Below are 19783 nucleotides of genomic sequence, written 5' to 3'. Positions count from 1 at the left end.
ACGTCACTTATATTCTTATCAATTCTGCTACCAGGTTCGATCCTATCTAACCTAACTCTAGAGAAAGATACGATAACTAGTTTTCATAGCGTGCATGACTTCAGGATGTTGTGATAAGATTTTAAGCATATACAAATGCGCGTGTTGACAGATGAAAACTCTCACATCCAGCCGGATTCTTCTTTTTGGTCGTTTGATGGAACCTTTCATGTGAAGCAATTGAATGTGATCTTTGAATAACGTGAAAGTTAGTGACAGTTCATCAATGATGTTTGCACCATAGAAGCATATATTGATTGGCCTGAAAAATTGGATGATATTTCCTGGCATGGAAAATTAATTAGTTATTTTAGACCAATGAATCTCATAAAATTCAAAGAGAATGTCAACTTCCCCTCCTAAATAATTTCCCGTCTCATTAGCCTCATTTGCAAGTAAACGTTTGGGATGATGCAGCATTACATCCTTTTTGACTGTCCGGTTAATTGTGTCATCAATCTATATTATATATATCTATAAAATTGTATTACATCCTATTTAATAGGAGCAAAATAGTAAATGTCTCTATTCAATAGAGGTAGAATAATTAATGTATTAATAAAATAGTATGTTATATATAAATTGAATCCTAAAGTTATATAAAGTTGTATAGAAATTGAGTTATATAAAGTTGTATTACACCCTACTAAAATGGGAGAATAATTGGGGTAGAATAATCAATGTACTAATAAATTAGTGTGTTATATAGAAATTAAATTATTGTAATTAAAGAAAATATATCCAAAAGAAACATTAAGGAAGAATTATAATCACTTATTGTTATTTTATAGGCAATTTTAATTTTTTTATTAAATAAATATACATAATTTTAAAGAGATTAAGAATTATTAAACTTTATTTAATTAATTTTAATAATCATTATTAGCCTTATAAAAGTTAAATTAAATATTATTATTTTATATGCAATTTTAATTTTTATTAAATAAATATAACATAATTTTAAAGAAATTAAGAATTATTAATTTTTATTTAATTAATTTTAATAATCATTATTACATGTATAAAAGTTAAATTAAATAAATCTCTTATCGAGGTGATTAATCATTTTATCTAAAATTATTCAAATTTATAAAATTTAATATATGAAATATGAATGAGAAAAAGACAATTTGAATACATAATGTTAAAATTTTATAAACTCTATGATTGTTAATCTTTATTTTATTCAAAGCTAGGAATTTTGTACTTTTTGAATTTTATAATTATTTCCCTATAAATTAGACTGATGATTGAGATAATGCCTATAAAATATTTTACATGAACCAATAAAAATGTTGGTTGAGTGGTAAACAGCTCACCCCCGTAAGGAGGAGAACACAAGTTCGAACCCCGAGAAGTGCACTTGTTGGGATGGAGAATAACCTTTAATACTCGATCTCCCGACCGGATTAGTCAGATCCCATTGGACTCTGGATACCAGGGTACACACCAAAAAAAAATTTACATGAATTATTTGCTTATAAACTCTAAATTAATATTATCTAATGTCGGTATGAAATTTATCGTATTAAAATTTACAAAGTATAAAAACATGTAAATCAATATTTCATAATAAATTTTTATAATAATTGTTTTTCAAAATCCCTACAACATACTTGTTCAATAGCCTAGTATATATAGTAAAGTAGAATTGGAGCATTTAATGAAGTGCATTAATAAAAAAAATGCAAATTAATTTGGATATATAAATAAATAGGGTAAATTACAAAAAAAAACCCAAATTTTGTAAAATGTCTCAATTTTGTCCTAAATTTTGTTTTGTAATAGAAAAAACCATAAGTTTTCTAAAATGTCTCAAAAATGACCTCCGTTATAACTTCCGTCATTTTTTGCTGTTGATGGTGGGTCCCTTTAACAGTCCACGTAGGTCACACGTAGGCAAAAATTGACGGAAGTTATAACGGAGGTCATTTTTGAGACATTTTAGAAAACTTATGATTTTTTCTGTTACAAAACAAAATTTAGGACAAAATTGAGACATTTTACAAAACTTAGGTTTTTTTTTTGTAATTTGCCCAAATAAATATATAAAAAGTTTAAAAATTCACATTTACAATATTATACCTATAAGTATAATGTTATTATTAATGCTCGGTGTAGAAGAATATATTATGAAGTATCATAATTAATATTGGTGATTTAAAAAATAATTGAAAATTATTAAAGATTATTTTTATAAATTATATGAAACTTTTATTCTTTACCAAAAATTAGCAAGATATTTAAGTTTTGTTTGCTATATACGGTATGTTATTTAAAGCTGTAATTAATAAAACAAGCTAATAAAAATTGTCGCACGACTTAAAAAATTACTACTATATAATGAAGTAAAAATTACATGAATGGACTAACATTATAATAGATGAGATAAATTAATGATTGTGTTGTTGAATTGTAGAAAAAGTAATGAATAGTTGAGAGAATTTAATATTAAAAATTGAATTGAATGGTTAAAAAAATAAAAAAGTGATAATTGTGTTGTTGAATTGAAGATAAGTAGAGTAGAGTTAAAAACAAAATTGAAATTGGTTTTACAAACCAAACGAGCCAGAAACTTGTCAGAATCCTGTTAGGAACTTAATTGTGTCTGTGATCTTATATAAGAACATCACGTGAAACTAAATCATAATTTGCATATAATCGTCCGAATTGCCTGCAATTTGATTGTGGCAAAGGTAATATTCAGTCCTATATGATCAGATCTTATTCGTAAAAGTACAATATATCTGCAAGTCTGCAACATTAATGCATGAACTATGGCCTAAGTACTATGTCGTCCTTTAACAGGACTATGATCTTTACCATAGAACATAGACTTCACCTTCTATAGCTACCTGAGGGTACAATTCCAACATCTAGCTCACAGGATTTCAGCTACCTTGGCTTTGCAGTCGATGCCATCGACCTTCGATTTTATTGACAAAATTGTCTCGTTCAGTCGAGAACATTCCTTCTCGAGCTCGCTCAGCCGTCCTCGAGTCTCCTCGACCCGTGCCCTAGCAACTGCAACCTCCTTCTCCTTCTCAGCAAGATCTTGCATGCAAGCTTCGAGATCTTTCCTCACTGACTCCACGTTTGAGTCAAACTTCTTCTTCTCTTCCTCAGCCGATCTGCTCTTCTTGACCAGCTCGACCGCCTCCTTGATCTCATCCAGAGTCTTTTGGAGCCAACCAACTTTGATTCCAACTGCTTCCACATCCTTCGTGATCGCCCACATCTCCTTTAGCTTAGACTTGCTCATCTTCTCGATTGAGGACGACTGCAGCTCCCGAATAACAAGGCACAAGCACTCCAAGTAATTAGACCGCATCACGACTGACGTCAGTTTGCAGTCCCGAGCTATGTCTCCATACTTATTCAGAATCGACCTCAGAATGGATGCAACACTTCTTTTCACATAGTAATGATCCCCGACTTGGACTCGTGAGTCGCAAATTATTGGCCGGTCTGGGAATTCCTCATCGCTAATCGCTTCAAAGGAGACACCGTCCTTGTTATCGTTGTTGTTGTTATTAGCGCCGTCAGATGAATCTACTGGATTCTGGTTATTCCTAAGCTTTTCATCATCATCATGCTGATCATTCTCCATCTGTTTTGATTCTTTGGGATCATCACTAGGTGGCTCTTCGGGAGCAGGCTTCGTCTTGGGCAAGAACTTCAGAAAGGAAGAATCCCGCGAGTAAGTTTTTCCAGTGTCCGGACCCTTGAATGGAAGCTCGCAGCTCCACGACTCCACCTTCTTGAAGGAGAACTTCATCGGGGATGAAGGAGAGTCGGGACGGGCAAGAGCCTTTTTCAAGTCGAATTTGCTGTCAAACGAGTCGGAAGGCTTCAGCTCCGAGTCCAAACCTTTCTTCTTCCTCTGGCTGAGCTTCTTCGGAACAAGAAGGATCAGGGAACCTGCCATCACAATGGAGGACCAATATATGAGAGTCAAAGACAGTATTAAACCATATTTTTAAACCGCTGTTCTCAGCTTTGATGGGTTCCGAAATTGGGAAGAGCTATCTCCTGTCTTTGTTTCTTCTGAAAACGAAGAAAACAAAGAAAACATGTTTGCGGTTGTACTCTAATAGAGTAAAAGTAACTTTGATTTTGATTATGAAAAATGATAAATGATTGTGTAGTGTATTGAGTTAAAGTTAAAGTTAAAATTTTTTACTTGGGAAATGTATATTTTTATTGTGTAGTGTGTTGAGTTAAAATTAAAATTAAAATTTTTGTGATTTTAACTATAAAACCAAACGTAGCATAGAAAGTTCAATACACTATTTTCCTTATTTTCTATTCATTTCAAGAATGGAAAATGGAAAAGCTGGAAAACCAATTAGACCACCTGACCAGACCCCTGAGCAAGTAGTAACACCAAACTTAAAGATCAATAAGCCCCCTGGAATCATCGGAAAATACTAACCGGGTTTTTTCTTAGATTTTTGCACCCTTCCAGCTTCTTCCATCTTGACGAAGCAAGACTCGACGCATTCATGGTACGGGTTCACCCTATAGACGCAATTCGGGTGCACTCTCCGCTCGGCCATATCTTCCTGTTACGACCACCTGCGGCATCGGTAACGGTAAGCTGAGAAGGCAATCGGAAAAACAAAAGCTTCAGCAAATCCTTACTTGCTGCACAAGATAATCTCAACAGTGAGTCAAAGGTTATTTTTTTGATTCCTCCTAACAATTCCTAGGACAGATTAAACAAAAAGAAATTAATACCCAAAATCATAGACAGCCTAAGAAAGAGAGAGCGAAAACAAACTGGAAAAAGAGAAAACAGTTTCCACATGAATTCCCTGAATCACCCCACTCTCACAGTCAAGCCAAGGAAGAAGTGAGGAGGGACATAAGACCAAGAACAAAGCAGCAGGAAACACCCAAATCAAGAAACCGAGGAGCCAAAAAGGACAAACTTTCGGCTCCGGTCACAGAGCAGAAACGACCCAGAGAAGAATAAAACAGAAAAACAGTTTCCAGATTAACTCTCTGAATCATCATCCTGCAGTCAAGCCAAGAAACAACCGAGAAGGGGCAGATGCCCCAGAACAGAACAGCCGAAAGTACCCGGACCGAGGAACCGAGGGGCGAAAAAGGACGACCTTTCTGCTTCAAAATATGATTCTTAATGGGAAGAGGAGTCGAGTGTTTTGCTCTGACATGTCACAGAACAGGCGATTTCACAGGCCCGCTCGAGGAATCCTATGAACCGAATGTTTCAATAGTCAAGAAACGTTTGTTGTTGCCGTGTCTGGAGGGAACCCCGATGTGGGCTCTCTGGAATCGCTGCGCTTGGACTTTGCGAGGTGACCGGCAGCAAGACGAGGAGGAGGAGGACGACGACGAAGAATGAGCCATCTCTCTCGAAGCAGCTCGCAATCTGTTGAATATTATTCGTTAGGAAACTGACGTGGAAATCGGTGGAAATGGGGAAAACTGAGAAAATATCGAATGAGTATTACAAGAACCAATCAAAATGTTTATAAACGGGAATTTGTTAATTTATTGTGAATCAACTTTTCACTTTCAATTATTTTAATTGAGTGTTATGCATAAAAGTGAATGAGTAATACTCACTCAATATCTATTCGGAAAACCAAGAGAGTACGGATCATTGGGACCGTGACACGTGGCACGTCTGATTCACCTGCCACTTGCTCGCCTGTCCGTGGACGGCCTTCTTTGGCCAGTGACTTAGAAAGTTAGGATGGGGATGGCCTTGTCCGGGAATGACGGGAGTTGGGTGACTCGGGTCCAGCTTGATTTGAACCACGAAAGCAGCCGTCCTAGATCGAGAATGGATCGCGTAACCCGCTCCGATGCAAATTCTGGGAACTGGAACAATAATTCATTAGGAGTACATAGATAGGCATACGAGAATGGTAGTAAGAATATACGTAATATGTAAATGATCCTAAGCTAAGCAAAGAAAAAAATATAGGCTATCTAATAAATCTGGACTAATCGAATATACCGTTTGACTATAATTAAAGATAATTTTAGCAAATATTTAAGTGATTAATATTTGTTTCATCGTTTGCAGCGATCTAAATAACGTAATGAGGTAAAATCACCTAAGGTAATGGTGAGCAATGAATATGAACAGAGTTAAACAAACCGAACTTAAAATTTAGCTGTTCACACGGACCCTGATTTCTACTTATACTTCACCAACGTGCCATCATAAATGTAACTTTAGAAATTGAAAGGTTTGATCCTGGTAATTACTTGACGGGTCATTTTAAGACGCAAAAGAAATTCAACGGGTACCATCCCTGTCAGTCCTTGGATTATGTGCCGTGAGCACGGGCACGGGCAGTGTGAAAGTTTGACAAAACAAAGATCCAATTTTTGAAATATGCATGGGAATAGCATTAACAGGATCCAAAGTTACACCTACGTGTATACACGTCGGAGTTTCGATACTTAACGCACGATTCATCGCGTGCCAATACGTCCGAGTTCGACTTTTAATCTTTTTTCGGTTCTATGTTGTGTTGGCCACGCTGTCGACTTCCAAATTGTCTAGAAAGTCGTCGGGGGCGCGTTGGCCATATCGCGCCACGGTCCGTGGGAATTTTCCCAGGAAAATTACAAATAAATGACCTTCTCGATCGTCAAGAGGTACACGGATGCACGCACCTCAACTTGGAAGCAACTTTATTCTTTTTCCATATTTGATTGGCTGTTCAGCACTTTATTCATTTTCCACATTTGATTTGCTGTTCATGATCTCTAAATCAGCACTTTATTCATTTTCCATATTTGATTTTCTGTTCATGATCTCTAAATCAGCACTTTATTCATTTTCCATATTTGATTTTCTGTTCATGATCTCTAAATCAGCACTTGGTCCACTATCTATGCTTCAAAAAGATTGTGTTTGATAACTCCAATTAAATGCTGAAATTAAATTTGTTTGATAATACAAAATGAAAAGTCATTTAATTTAATAAGTTAATCAAACAAGTGCTAAATGAGTAAGTAATGGAAAACGCTCGACTCTCTTTTTGGTGACTCGCTCAGCAGTGATTACTATGTCCATGAACTTTTTGAATTTTGCAATCTAATCCCATTCCCACATTTCGATCAGACTCTGAGAGAGAGAGAGAGAGAGAGAGAGAGAGAAGGGAAGGGAGGGGGACAAAGCTGGCTCGAACACAAGGGGCGGTCATGGCTGGAATCGGGGCCACCACTGCTTGGGATTCGGGGCTCAATCCCTCTCAAATTGAAGAGAGAGACGGGATATCGAACCCCGATTTTCGAGTGGTGGTGGCCCCAATCCCGATCATCACCATTCAGGCGAGGTCGCTGGCGACCTTTGACTTCACCAATGACCTTGATTAAGACGATGGTGGCCGGAATCGGAGGCCACCACCACTCCCTCCCTCTTCGTTGAACCCTCAATTCGTTTTTTTATTTTTTTTGCGATGTTCTTTTTTTTCTAAATTTAATTAAAAATAAACAAGATATGGACAAAAGTGAGAAGAAATTAAAGTAGTAAGTATTTATCTAAATATGATTTCAATCATTATACTTTTCACTCAATCAAACACTTTTTACTTAATCAAATTTAAACACTTAGGGGCCGTTTGGATTCAAAGTTAAAATTACTTTGATTTTGATTTTGATTTTGATTGTGGAAAAGGACAAATGAGATGTGATTATAAATTTGACTTGGGAAACGTGTATTTTTGTTGTGTCGTGTGTTGAGTTAAAGTTAAAGTTAAAATTTTTGAATTAGGAAATGTGTATTTTTGTTGTGTAGTATGTTGAGTTAAAATTAAAGTTAAAGTTAAAATCAGTTAACTCTCGATCCAAACGGGACCTTATTTTTCAACCCTTAAAATTAAATTCAAACAGGCACAACCTAAGTTAGGCAATTTTTTTTTCCTTTTTGTTTTTTGGGTTAACGAAGTACTTTTTGACTATGGTGAGAAGTGGATGTAGTTGTACACTACAAGCCTATGGTTGGTGAGGTGAGCTCCTCTCTCATCTTCAACTCACAAGTGGGCATAGTACTGAAAATCCTTCTGCAATATTAGGAATCAATTATTGATATTCTGTAATCCTCATATCAATCTTTTATATTATGAATTTTAAAAAATATTTTATAATCATCGTATTAACTTTTTATGATATGAATTTTAGAAAGAATAACGATTGATAAGTCGATTTAAAGAAATATTCACAATATTTTTTCACCATTCATAATGATGGCATATTGACTATGAGTAACTAAGATAAGATGGGACTGAATGATCCTATAACGTGATCCCACTTCCATAAATACTGCGTCTTAAAAGTATAGAAGGTGCCCATGACAAGAGATATTTACATTTTAATGCGTATGTACAATACGTTCGATGGGTCTTTCTCTAGAAAGAAGATGATTTCCTTTTTGACTTTTTGTTGATGCTCCTATTTAATCTTTAGACGGTACACAACCGTAGTCGGAGCTCGGACACTATAGAGGCCTAACTAATCTCGTAACCGAGTCATAAAATTAGATACAATTAGAGCAATATATGCTTACTCCTTTTCCTCCTTGCCAAGGAGGTGACAATCATCATCTAATAATAAATCAATAATAAAGGTCAAGGTGAGTCTCAGCAAATTGGTGGCTAGGATTTGGTGCATACTTATATGAAAAAGAAAAGAAATTAGGATTTGGTGATGGGCTTGAATTGAACAGAAATTTGAGCCATAGAAATTCTTTTTTATGAAAAAATATATATATATGGCAATTATAATAAGAATTAATTGATTGAATGTTAGGCCCACTGGTTGTTCCTTTCCCCCAATGTGAAAGCCCACAGAAGTTGAAGGCTGTCAAGGGCCCCACAGCCTCCAAATTTTTGTGAGCCCCAAATTGCAAATTTCTCTTGAGGCTGACATCAATCAGGAATTGTCACAATCACCGGTTGTTCCATCTTGGATCGAATATTTCCTCCATGGCAATCAATGTCGATTGCTACATCTTCATGTGAGGGGCTTCAACCGGGTCAGAAATTGATTTGTTTGTCAATAGATGTTTTGCCGAATCAAAAACTATAATCAGTTAAAGCGAGATTTAAAGGGGTAACCCGGACAATATAGATTCTCTCCTTAAGGGGAAACCCAACATTTTAACAAGCTATCAGAGTCGAGACCTTGCACTCGTGCGAGCAAAAAGACTTGAACTAACTCGATCCATCGTCAATTCGATATAACGTAACAAGAATCAGTAAAAGGCCAAAGTTTAGGCCTTGACCTATCTATCCCCGTTGAAGGCCAATTGGGATTTTGGGAGGTTTCAAAGTTGGGAGGTGATAGCTTATGGAACTCCAAAATGGGCTCTTGATTGCCATGTGATTAGGCCCACCAGAAATAATGGCCTCACCCTATCCCAAAGCTGTCCATCAACTTCTCATCAAGAAATAAATGCCCAAATCATTTATGCTACTAGCGTTGGAAACTCTTTATTGCATTAGTATACCGTCAGATCAACTTTTTACGGTAAAAATCATATTACAGAAACTGATCAGATAACATGCATATATAAGAAGAGACAACGATTGAAGCGATTTGAGAATTTTCCATTAGCTCCCGCCCTTCTTTCGCCTGAGCCCAGGAATTGCCATTCCTACCATGACAACTCCCTCCATTACATTTGATTATGGTCCAGTGCCAATCGTTCTCGCCTTGCTAGATCTTTGATTTGCTTCTTGTTACACCATGGAATCAGTATTACACTGCTCTGCTTCGATCAGTCGGGTGTAAGGATTGGATTGACAGTCTCTACCCCCTTGTTTTCTAGTCAAAAGTTAACCGCTCTCGTACAGACTCTGTTTTTGCAGACGTATCTAAATAATAAGCACGATCTCAAATCCAAATGAGTAGCTTGATTGATAGACTATCTAATGAGACTTCTCATGTAACATAGCATTTCTTTGGGTGCAAGGTAACACAACAAGAGACAAAGTCATAATGCTCACTAAAAACAATCAAGTATGTATGTCTCCTCAATGAAATCAAAGACAACAATTCAGAAACCAAAAAAAAAATATATTAATAAAACAACTCAAATAGAACTGCCAACACGATAAGGCAAACCCCCAAACTCCATCTCCTTGGGCCATACAACTTGGAGCTTCCATTGTCATTGTCTGACCCTTGTGTTGATGGAGGTGGCTGTGCTTGTGGACTCGATGCCCCGTTTGTGGAATTGTTGTTGCTACCCGATGCCGCGTTCACCTCGACCCCGAACCTCATCCCTCCGAAGCAGTGCCCCCCGATGCTGCAGATGAACCAGTATTTCCTCTCCTGGTCGAGGGTGACCTCGTCATTTCCAGTCTCATACCTGGCCAGAACGCCCGTGCTATCACCGCATGACCGGAAGGTCGGCTCTGTCACCTCGTACACGTCATGTTGGCTCTTCAAGTACTTGAAGACTACTCTGACATGAGAAATCAAGAATCACATATCGTAGGTACCATGTCCTCATATGCAGAAAGAAACTTAATCTTTGAACAAGAAAATCTTCGAGGTCCGAGCCGTAACCAGGAAGTCGGGTTACTAAATATTTACATGGCTTATTAGTACTTTGCAAAATTCTTAACAAACCGATAATTATTTACACATGACTGGCACGTAACTGGCTCCAAACAAGACTCAAGCAGAACTGATCAATTGCAGCTACCTAATTTCAAACGATACGGAAGTCGAAAAATCATCGATTATAGAACAGAAAGTAGAGAATATGATCATCGAAGACCGATGCTGACCGAGGATGTCGCCGGTGCTAAAGTTGTACTTGCTGGACCAGACACCATAATCAACGCCTGAGTCCCATCCCTCGTCGTCGCCAACAGTGTATACTTTGGATCGAGCTCCCTTTACTAGCAAACCGTGGATCGTGAAAATGAGGAAGAAGTTGAGGCATTTGCAGAGCCGAGAGGTGTCCTCCATTTTGCTGCAAATGGGAGAAATGTATTGAACCTTTCATCTCAAGGAAGGTTGTCTGTTGGGCAATTTGATATATTAATTAGCTGTCAAGTTAATACTTGGACTTGGTATTTGCGAAATCATTTTGTCTAAGCTAATTTGATTATATTAAAACCAATGATGGGAACTGTTTAAATCATTATAAGTATGTACACCATCTCTCGAAGTAATAGGCTCGGTCATAGCCGAATGGACCGTCGGGATTAACATCTGTAATTCCTTAAAATTATGGATGGAACCACCCGTGAAGGACGATTACGTACATATTGAACAACTAAATCGGTTATGCATCCAATACTGGATCGAATTACAGCATTCAAGATCACGATCCGGATTCGTTATTAAGAAAGCTACATCAATCAACGGCTAAGATAGAATTTATATTGAAATTTCATCTTATTAAAGAATGAATTAAATTCGTCAAGGATCTACCAAAAAAAATATTTATACAAAAAAGAAGAAAAATGATTTTTTTTTTTGTTTATTAGGTTTGACATTATAGTGAGGCATGTTCGAACACGTTATACAACATTTATTCCACAATACATTTATATGGCACCAAAACCAGAAGTCGTCTTCATGATATAAATCCCATATAGATGGGAAAATGTCCCTTTTGGTCCTCTTACTTTTATTTTCCACTTTTTAATCCATCACAAAATTATTTTTCTTGTCAGTCCTGATACTTTGGAGTTTTACTCGTATTAGTCCTTTCAATAACACAGTCAATGATGTGATATTTTTGCATATATTAAGAAATCTCGTAAAAGCTTTTATTTTTCTCCTTAATCCGAATGGTCCCTTAATATGCAACAACTCCTTAGACATTAGACATGCATGTTTGATTTATGTAACTCCAAATATCTTATCCAACAAGAACCCCTCCTTGATTCGAAAAAAGACGGTAAAATTTTTGAGAGGATTACAAAATGTCAAACATAAAAGTACAAGGACCAATAAGAGCAAATTTCCAATGTAAGTAGACCGATAAACCCTATACGTAATAAATCTTCCTACCCGCCGAACATTTAAAATTACAAATTGACCAATTCAAGTTTTTGACTTGGTCCATTTCTGTTCTTCCTTGATTAATGGAACCCCACTTTTTTATTATTTTTTTTGCTTAATGGGTAATATAGTTTATGGAAAATATGTGCTTCGATGATCTCAACAGATGCATTAGTATATGTATAATTAATACACAATGCCTGACACGTTGATCTAAGGGAATTAGAATTTCTCCCATAACCATTCCTTATTGTCATGCTCAAAGAATAAAATTAAAAATGATCCTACCTCGTAATAATATAATGAAAAATTATTAATAAGTTTGTCTCAATTAAGAGTAATTATAGCAATTATTCGCTCATTCTTCTGTTAGTTTAAATTTAATTTATACTTCCTCCCCTGAGACAATAAAAAAACTGAAAATCTGTTTAATAAATCATTATGCACCACTTTTGTATGGTTTTATTTATAATCTCTCATTTCATCCATTACTTTCCGAAGCCAACACCGTGCCTAATGACCTGTTTAGTACAATACAGAATATGACTCCAATATGACAAGAACTAACAGTTTTCTATGCGATTCCAATTTCCAACCAGCATTGTTCGCTCGTACCGAATAAGCCATAAGAAGAATTCATAGCATTCATAGGCAAATACAGCCTTCACAGTGGTATGATCATACGGCCAAAATTTCTATCATATAAAAGAATAGTTTTTCTTCTTTTTTCAATCCAAAAGAAAATTCCATTAAGGAAAAAAAAAACCAAAATGTTAATTCAACGCAGTGGGTGTGGCCAGTTTTGCAGGAAAAAAGATTTCCGCCCACCCGAAATCTACACTTTTTTTTGGCGTGAATGACACAACGAAAACCATCGAATTTCGGCCCGGTTCCCCAAACACATGTAATGGAACTTCGACACGGAGTGGAAATCCCTTTACATTGATTGTCGTATCCAATGTTAATGTTAACAAGAACAAAAGAATGGGCGAGAGATAACTAGACCTGTCCTTTTCTTTGGCTAAGGAAGGCGTAAGCAGAGGTCGGACCTTCTGAAGGCAGCTCCAGTTGTTATGAGTTCCTGAGATGCTCGAATTCGCAACAATCGACTCCTATTTCTTCCAGCGAGAGGAGAAGCTTCGGGACAATCTTTCCTAGCATGAGCTTGAAGCCGATTGAGGTGGAGTTGGCATGGCTCTCGTCGTCGACTGTAGAGGCATCTTTGGCTAGAGAGCCAATTAGGTAGCCCTTCTTGTAGGCATCGCAGGCTCTAAGGATGTAGAAGCCCCGCTTTTTGAAGTGCTCTTTGATGAGAGGGTCAAAGTCCTAAACAAAACAGCAATCCCGAGTTAGAGAGAGAGAGAGAGAGAGAGATTTATGGATTTCTATAAGCTGAGAAATCACCTTGGGAGGACGCCTCATTAGATTCATCATCATCTTGCAGTTGAGCAAGAATGTATTCTCGTTGTAGGACAGCGAGTTCTTCTCGCCTTCAGCTGTCCCAATCTGTTTATCGTAGCCTGCCTCATTGAAATAAGGTTTAGCATTCAGGACAAGCCCTTGGAGCGAGACCAGAACTTGAAGAATGCTTGAGGACGATGGGTCCCACACTTCGTTCCCTTTGCCGGTCCACGTATTCAAGAGGCTAAGGCAGACCTTCCCTTCCTCATACAAGTTAGGATTTATCCGCCACCCACCAGAATGATAATATGCCAACTGCAATTACAACAGAGAATTGGAAACAAATTGATCCTCAAAACATACAGAAATATACAAATTCAGAGGCAGAGATACAATTTATGTGGGAAACTACAAGTAGAGATCAAAGTTAATTACCGGTGGAACATCAGGGTACTCCGGCGGAAGGTGAAAATCGAAGAAAAAGAGACCATCTTGATAAGGAGTTCCGTATGCCCCGACTATCACTGCCCTCAATAGGTCCATCCGGTCCTCATAAACCCGCACATAGATGTCATCTGCAGCAAATCATTTAGAGTACCGACCAAGGCCGTTAAAAACAAGAGATCAACCCAAACTTAGTTTAAGGCTGCATTACACAAAGTGATGCTTGCTTACCGGGAAGGTTGTTTTGAAGGATGTCCCAATCTTGATGTACCTTCCTAAACCACTTTCTTGGATTGTTACTCTGAAAGAATATCGCAATTGAGGAAAAGAAAAGGCCGTCAATGAGATAAGACTAGGATTGAAACTGTGTTTCAAGCTGAGAACAAACAGATAAGACATGCTTGCTAAGAAATCTACTCTAATCAAGGCCATAGCAAAAGCTATCTCAATACAGAATTACTTACCTGCGCATTTGTACCAAGGAAATAATGATCAAAGGGGTCTCTAGATATGTCGAAGTGCTTGAATGTAGAGCCATCATCCTCATTCGTAGGAGGGGGAATTGAATCTTGAGATCTCATACTATTTAAACTCTCTCGGGCGTATATTAAATCTGCAGAAACACATTTCTCCCTGCTTTGATCCGTTGTTTCTGAATCCGCAACGAACAGGACATTCGATTTCTCTGAGTTGGCTTCGTCGCTGGAACATCTGTCCTCGGAATTCTTTATCAAGGGTTCTGATTGCACATGATTCTCCGCTTCCGGATCCAATTCAGTTGAATCAGCATTTTTTCGTCCACGTGAAAATATTCCAGTTGCCAATCTTGTCACGAACCCAAGTGCCACAAAAGGAAGAGAGAGTGCTGAATTTCTTCCAGAATTATCTTCTGCACTTTCTATGTTTGAATCAGCATCCCACCCACTTTGCTGCCCTTGTTCCTAAAGAACATCAACACAATTTAGAAGATGAAATGGAGAATAACTAGGAGCGAGGAGAGCTCGGACAGACAGAAGTAGCACAATGAGCATGAGTACTACTTGAAGCAGAATATTCTTGACATCCAGTCCATTTATGGCCAAGAAAATGAATTGATAATAGGATCCTATCCAAATTAAGCACAGGAAAAACAAAATAAAATCCAGACCAAGCACTCAGCTTCCGGAGCAATATAATTAGTGTAGAGACAATATGCAAAAATAAAATCTGCCAGCTTCCCTTGCCCAAATGGAAAGATGACGACAACAACCAAAAATCCAGGGGGGGAGGGAATAAAAAGTGTTTCCATCACCGTGCACAAACTTATATTGCTCTATTATATTCATTCATTAAATCATAGGACTCATCGGCTGATAACCCTTTATTCATTTTAATAAAGATTTCATGTGGAAAGAAAGAACTTGTTCTGCGATGGACAATATGAACAAACTTTCATCTCTGCAATATTTTCATCCATGAGATTGTCAGTTTTCACCAGCTGATTACCCTTATTCATTTAACAAGATTTAATGAGGAAACAAACCTCTTGTTCTTGCTCATGGGTATCCATCTCATCATCCTCAACTGTTTCCCAACTGGCAACGTCGCTCAAGCCACTCCCATCAGCAAGTGATCCATCATCATCATCACGACCAACAACATATATAGCTTGAGGTCCTACCTGAGGACAAATTAAAGAAACTATTCATAACAAACCATGAAAAAGCAGTAGGCAAAATAAGGGTTAGAAAAAACAATAGAGAACCAAGGTGGGAAGCAGTGGTGGAAAGACTCAATCAAACCATCATCATAAATCTCAAAAAAAAAAAAAAAGAAAGAAATGGAAACGAGTTTCATCTTTGCTTTGATTTCTAGAAGTAGTCACCAATCAGTTGGAGAATTAAGTCTTATCTTTCAAAACCATGTATTTACTTGCAGCTTTATTCAAGGGCTTCGTTTACAACATGAAGCTGATTAGAAAATCTAATTCTATTCAACTTTGGCAAAAGGTTTAGAGAAAGGAAAAGGTAGTCTGCAATGTCCTTAATCAGCATATCGATCACCATGACACCATGAAACAAATGCAATCAGTTCTCTCTAGAGACTCAAGTCAACTTTCTCCGTCCACAGCGATGAAACATTTATAGAGTGGAAAGCCAAGTGAAAATAAAGGCACAGCAATAGGAACATAGAAAAGCAGAGTTTAACTGTTAAAAAGGAAATCAAGAGCTCCAGTCACATACCGTTGAAACCATGCCATCAGCCCATGTGACTTCAATATCTCCATTTTTCAGTCCACTTATATTCCCTACCCAAGAGAAATCAGAGAAGTCCGCACAACCTTCATCACCAGACACTTTCTTGGCATTATTTGACTCTTCCATATTCACATTTTCCTCATTCGATTCATTTAACTGCTTTGGGGTCTCCACAGAATCCCCAGAAGCCATTGTTCGAGAAGTCATGGTTGAGAGCCGTACAACAACATCTCCATAACAATAATCATAATCAGGATGTCCCTCCAGCTCATACACGCTTACAATTTCCTCCTTGTCAAACTCACGTGGATCTTCTGCCTTTGCAACAGGTTTTAACCAGTTTACACAAGCCGTCCGCTCTTTCGCATTCACACTTCTCACAACGCCCACACGCCGAGGCTCACCAGCGTAATCTTCATCATCAGCAGCTTTCTCCACCACATACTGCTCGGCAACGAAATCATGATCACCAGGAGTTTCGATTGGAATCAATTTTGCGGAATCTAACCCATGTTCTATCGTCCCATCTTGCCAGAGAACATCAACTTTTGTCCTGGTATTAACAATCTGGAGAGCTCTTTCAAAATTGTCCTCCTTCTTGCGAGTCTTCTTATCTCTCTTGACCACAACTTTGCGGATTCTTTTGCGATGAATTGGCCTAGACTCATGGACAGGTTCCTTCACGGACGACAACGAACTGCCACAAGAGCTGCACTCAGATGAGGCAGTATTTACATTATTCACATCTGACGGTGCCATTGGATCATCCATGAATTCATTCTCATCGCACTCAACCTCTTCAGAATCGCATCCAGTTCCTGGCTGAGAAGAATCTTCTTCACCTTTGGCAGAATCATCGATCTTTAATTTTGACAATCGCTTGTGTAAGGGAATTGACGACTCTTGCTGAGAAGACTGAAGAAGACACCAATCACCAAGTTGCCAATTTGCATAGGCAAAACATGACAGCAACTTCAAGTTCTTTGGACTCTGCTCTTCAGCCGGAGCAGTAGAAGAATTGGGTCCATAGCCTGCAGATGCTATCCAGTATACAAACACGGATCCAACAGTGACTTTAATAACAGTACCTTCCAACTTTGTAGCTTTCCATAACCCAGATAACCACCTGGAATTCTTAAAGATCGACGAAGAGGTAGCTCTGACACGTTGACCTGGGTAGTAAGGACAATGCCCATCTTCCAGTAAATTCTTGGTCACTGGTCTGAGGCGTAGAGGATCAGCCTTCACTACTTTGCACACGGAGCCATCATCAACTTTCACGGTTACATTATCTAAAACATCATCTATTCGGCCCAGCCAAGGGCCAAGGACAACATAATCACCCACAGTAAAATCTCTGACGCGCTTCAAGTCTCGGGATGAAATGTTTTCAATACTCGATCCATCTGGAGCGGACAAATCCACCATTATATTAACATCAACCACAACGCCCAATTGCCCTGTTGGGTCTGATGCAGCGGCAACATAATCACCGTGCAAGAACCCACGATCTGTGAGTGTTAAATCACTATGATTTTCAGTAGTCTCTGTACCATTTATCCAAAGTACTCGAACTTGTTCAGCAGAAAGAGGACCAGACTTATCAGCACCCTCATTCTCATCATGATTGTCCCGAGATTTATCATGAACATTACGTTCCTCATCCTCAGCATTATCCTCATCCTCATCGTCATCTTCATCATCATCGTCATTGTCATCATCATCGTCGTCATCAGTAATGCCGCTGTCGGAATCTAAGTCACCAGCAACTTCAGTCACAATCCCAATCACATTGCTCATCTTACTTCTCACCACATCTTCTGCATAAACATTGGGAATGCTAGCAGGGCTCTTAACATCTCCATTTGCTTTGTCCCCACCATTTCTTAGGGTATCTATGTTCGAATCACAAAGAGACCCACTGAGTGCAGAACCATTTTGGTCCAAGGCTATGTCAAGGCCACGAGTGGTAGGCATATTGACTTCAGATGCAGCACCATTCTGTTGACTTCCCATCTATATAGTCATGAAGTACCAAAAAAGATCAGTGTCAGCAATACAAAATCTATTCAAGTTCGAACAAAAGGACCTCAATGTGGACTTCAATGAAAAGGGAACACCTTTGAAATTCGAAACAAGTTGTAAAGAACCCGCTAAATGTTGAAGCTTAAAAATGCAAACATTTCAAGTTTTTTAAAGATTCATTCCAGCTCCATATTCATCCACTTCTATAACAAATCGAGAAGCACTATTCAGATGTCCTGCTTATACTAACAATACCTGAAGCCAAATTTTAATCTTTGGGCTAGGATTTACTGTAAGAGAAGTCAAAACAAGATTCTTGAAGATAGACGAGCTCATAACTTAATACCAGAAACAGTGAAACATGCCCGTCGCTGGAAAACCAATCCTAACAAAACAATAACAAGGCCAGCATCCCCCGACCCACCAAGGCACAGGCACAGACCATCGATTCGAGCAATATGATAACGAACCATTCCTACCCTCTACCCACAAAAAGCAGCTCCAAATAACCCTAAGCCCAGCTCACAAACCATCAAGGCAAACCCATTCTTGGATTAAACCAGCTCGCTCAAGGACGAGCCCCGGCGTTGGGATTCTCGTCGGATTGATCGATCAAGAGACCAAGACTCAAAATGCCCACATGAGGATTCAATCTTCCGCGGCCGTATGGAGCCGAAAGCTTGAAGATTGAGCTAAAGGACTCAAGGTTCCGTGACATGAAAGAAGAAGAGATTGATCACCTGAGGCACTGGAAGGCGATTCCGAACAGGTTGAGATTGAGATGGAGAAACGAAGAGACTCGTCGATGTCTGTGTCTGTATATATATAATATAAAATGTACTATATTGGGGAATATACAGTATATGAAATTGACGAAACCAAATGAGCGGCTCTTCGGACTTCGGAGCTGCGTTGTGTTTTCTGATCAAGAAAGGGAAATATGATTTTCAGCACTCAGCCAGAGGCAGCTTCTGATATAACGAAGAAGTCCGAAGGTAAATTCGTAATTTGATTGCTCCTTTTCTTTTTCTTTTTCTTTTTCTTTTTCTTTTTTTTTCCTTTCTCCATTTGTCTACGGCAATTTATATTCCATATTTATCTAATATAATTTAATTTTCATTTGTCCTCCCTTTTTTTTTTGGGGGCAAAAAATTCTATGGTTTCCGAAAATGAGGTTATGTATCGCATCAGCTTACTCTAACATACGCATGTATAAAAGTAGGAACCAGCCATAGTTGGAATCTAAATCGAACTAGATATAGATTTAGATTTAGGAACAGTAGAGATGATGAATTTGATTTTTGTTCGAGATTTACTCGATTATATACTTGTTAAGAAATGGTAAGATTTGCCTCATTTAACCTCTACCAACTGCAAAATTTGAAGCAGAAATTACACTTTCGAGTTACGCATGCGCAGGGGATTATTGTTTATGACTGAAATTAGTATATTTTACTAATAAATTCAATAATTTGATTTTAAAAAAACTAAATATTGAGTTGTCTTTTTAAATTGCGAGTATATAATATAGATATTGAGATGGAGAAAGTTTTGAAATTTTAGAAGTCCTTTTTCAATTTTCAAAAGATCAATTGATAATTCACAGAGTTCAATGTTGTGTTGGA

The 19783-nt window shown here is 37.9% G+C and overlaps 3 protein-coding genes across 4 annotated transcripts; all 3 read right to left on the bottom strand.

Annotated features, from left to right (window-relative positions):
• Positions 1–2673: 2673 nt before the first annotated feature.
• LOC116196592 (probable E3 ubiquitin-protein ligase bre1) lies at positions 2674–5480 on the bottom strand. Of its 2 annotated transcripts, none has more exons than XM_031526391.1 (3): positions 5160–5480; positions 4475–4617; positions 2674–3960 (listed from the first exon to the last, which is right to left on the bottom strand). In XM_031526391.1, the coding sequence occupies exons 2-3, from the start codon at positions 4596–4598 to the stop codon at positions 2921–2923; spliced, it is 1164 nt and encodes a 387-aa protein (XP_031382251.1). In that variant the 5' UTR covers positions 4599–4617; positions 5160–5480; the 3' UTR covers positions 2674–2920. The 2 variants fall into 2 exon arrangements, with proteins under 2 accessions (XP_031382251.1, XP_031382250.1); XM_031526390.1 differs by having other exon boundaries at positions 5125–5479.
• Positions 5481–9950: 4470 nt separating this feature from the next.
• On the bottom strand, positions 9951–12581 carry LOC116195521 (stellacyanin-like). Its single transcript, XM_031524765.1, has 2 exons — positions 10824–12581; positions 9951–10490 (listed from the first exon to the last, which is right to left on the bottom strand). Exons 1-2 carry the CDS (start codon positions 11005–11007, stop codon positions 10108–10110), a joined length of 567 nt encoding a protein of 188 aa, XP_031380625.1. The 5' UTR covers positions 11008–12581; the 3' UTR covers positions 9951–10107.
• A 375-nt stretch (positions 12582–12956) lies between these two features.
• LOC116195520 (probable ubiquitin-conjugating enzyme E2 23) lies at positions 12957–19103 on the bottom strand. Its single transcript, XM_031524763.1, has 8 exons — positions 18899–19103; positions 16119–18149; positions 15419–15556; positions 14361–14837; positions 14128–14197; positions 13888–14027; positions 13456–13767; positions 12957–13377 (listed from the first exon to the last, which is right to left on the bottom strand). The coding sequence occupies exons 2-8, from the start codon at positions 18147–18149 to the stop codon at positions 13123–13125; spliced, it is 3423 nt and encodes a 1140-aa protein (XP_031380623.1). The 5' UTR covers positions 18899–19103; the 3' UTR covers positions 12957–13122.
• Positions 19104–19783: the final 680 nt, after the last annotated feature.

The sequence above is a fragment of the Punica granatum genome, chromosome 2, assembly GCF_007655135.1.
Source record: "Punica granatum isolate Tunisia-2019 chromosome 2, ASM765513v2, whole genome shotgun sequence".
Lineage (NCBI taxonomy): Eukaryota > Viridiplantae > Streptophyta > Magnoliopsida > Myrtales > Lythraceae > Punica > Punica granatum.
Note: the sequence above shows the minus strand (reverse complement) of the source record. Positions and strands in the feature narration are given on the sequence as shown.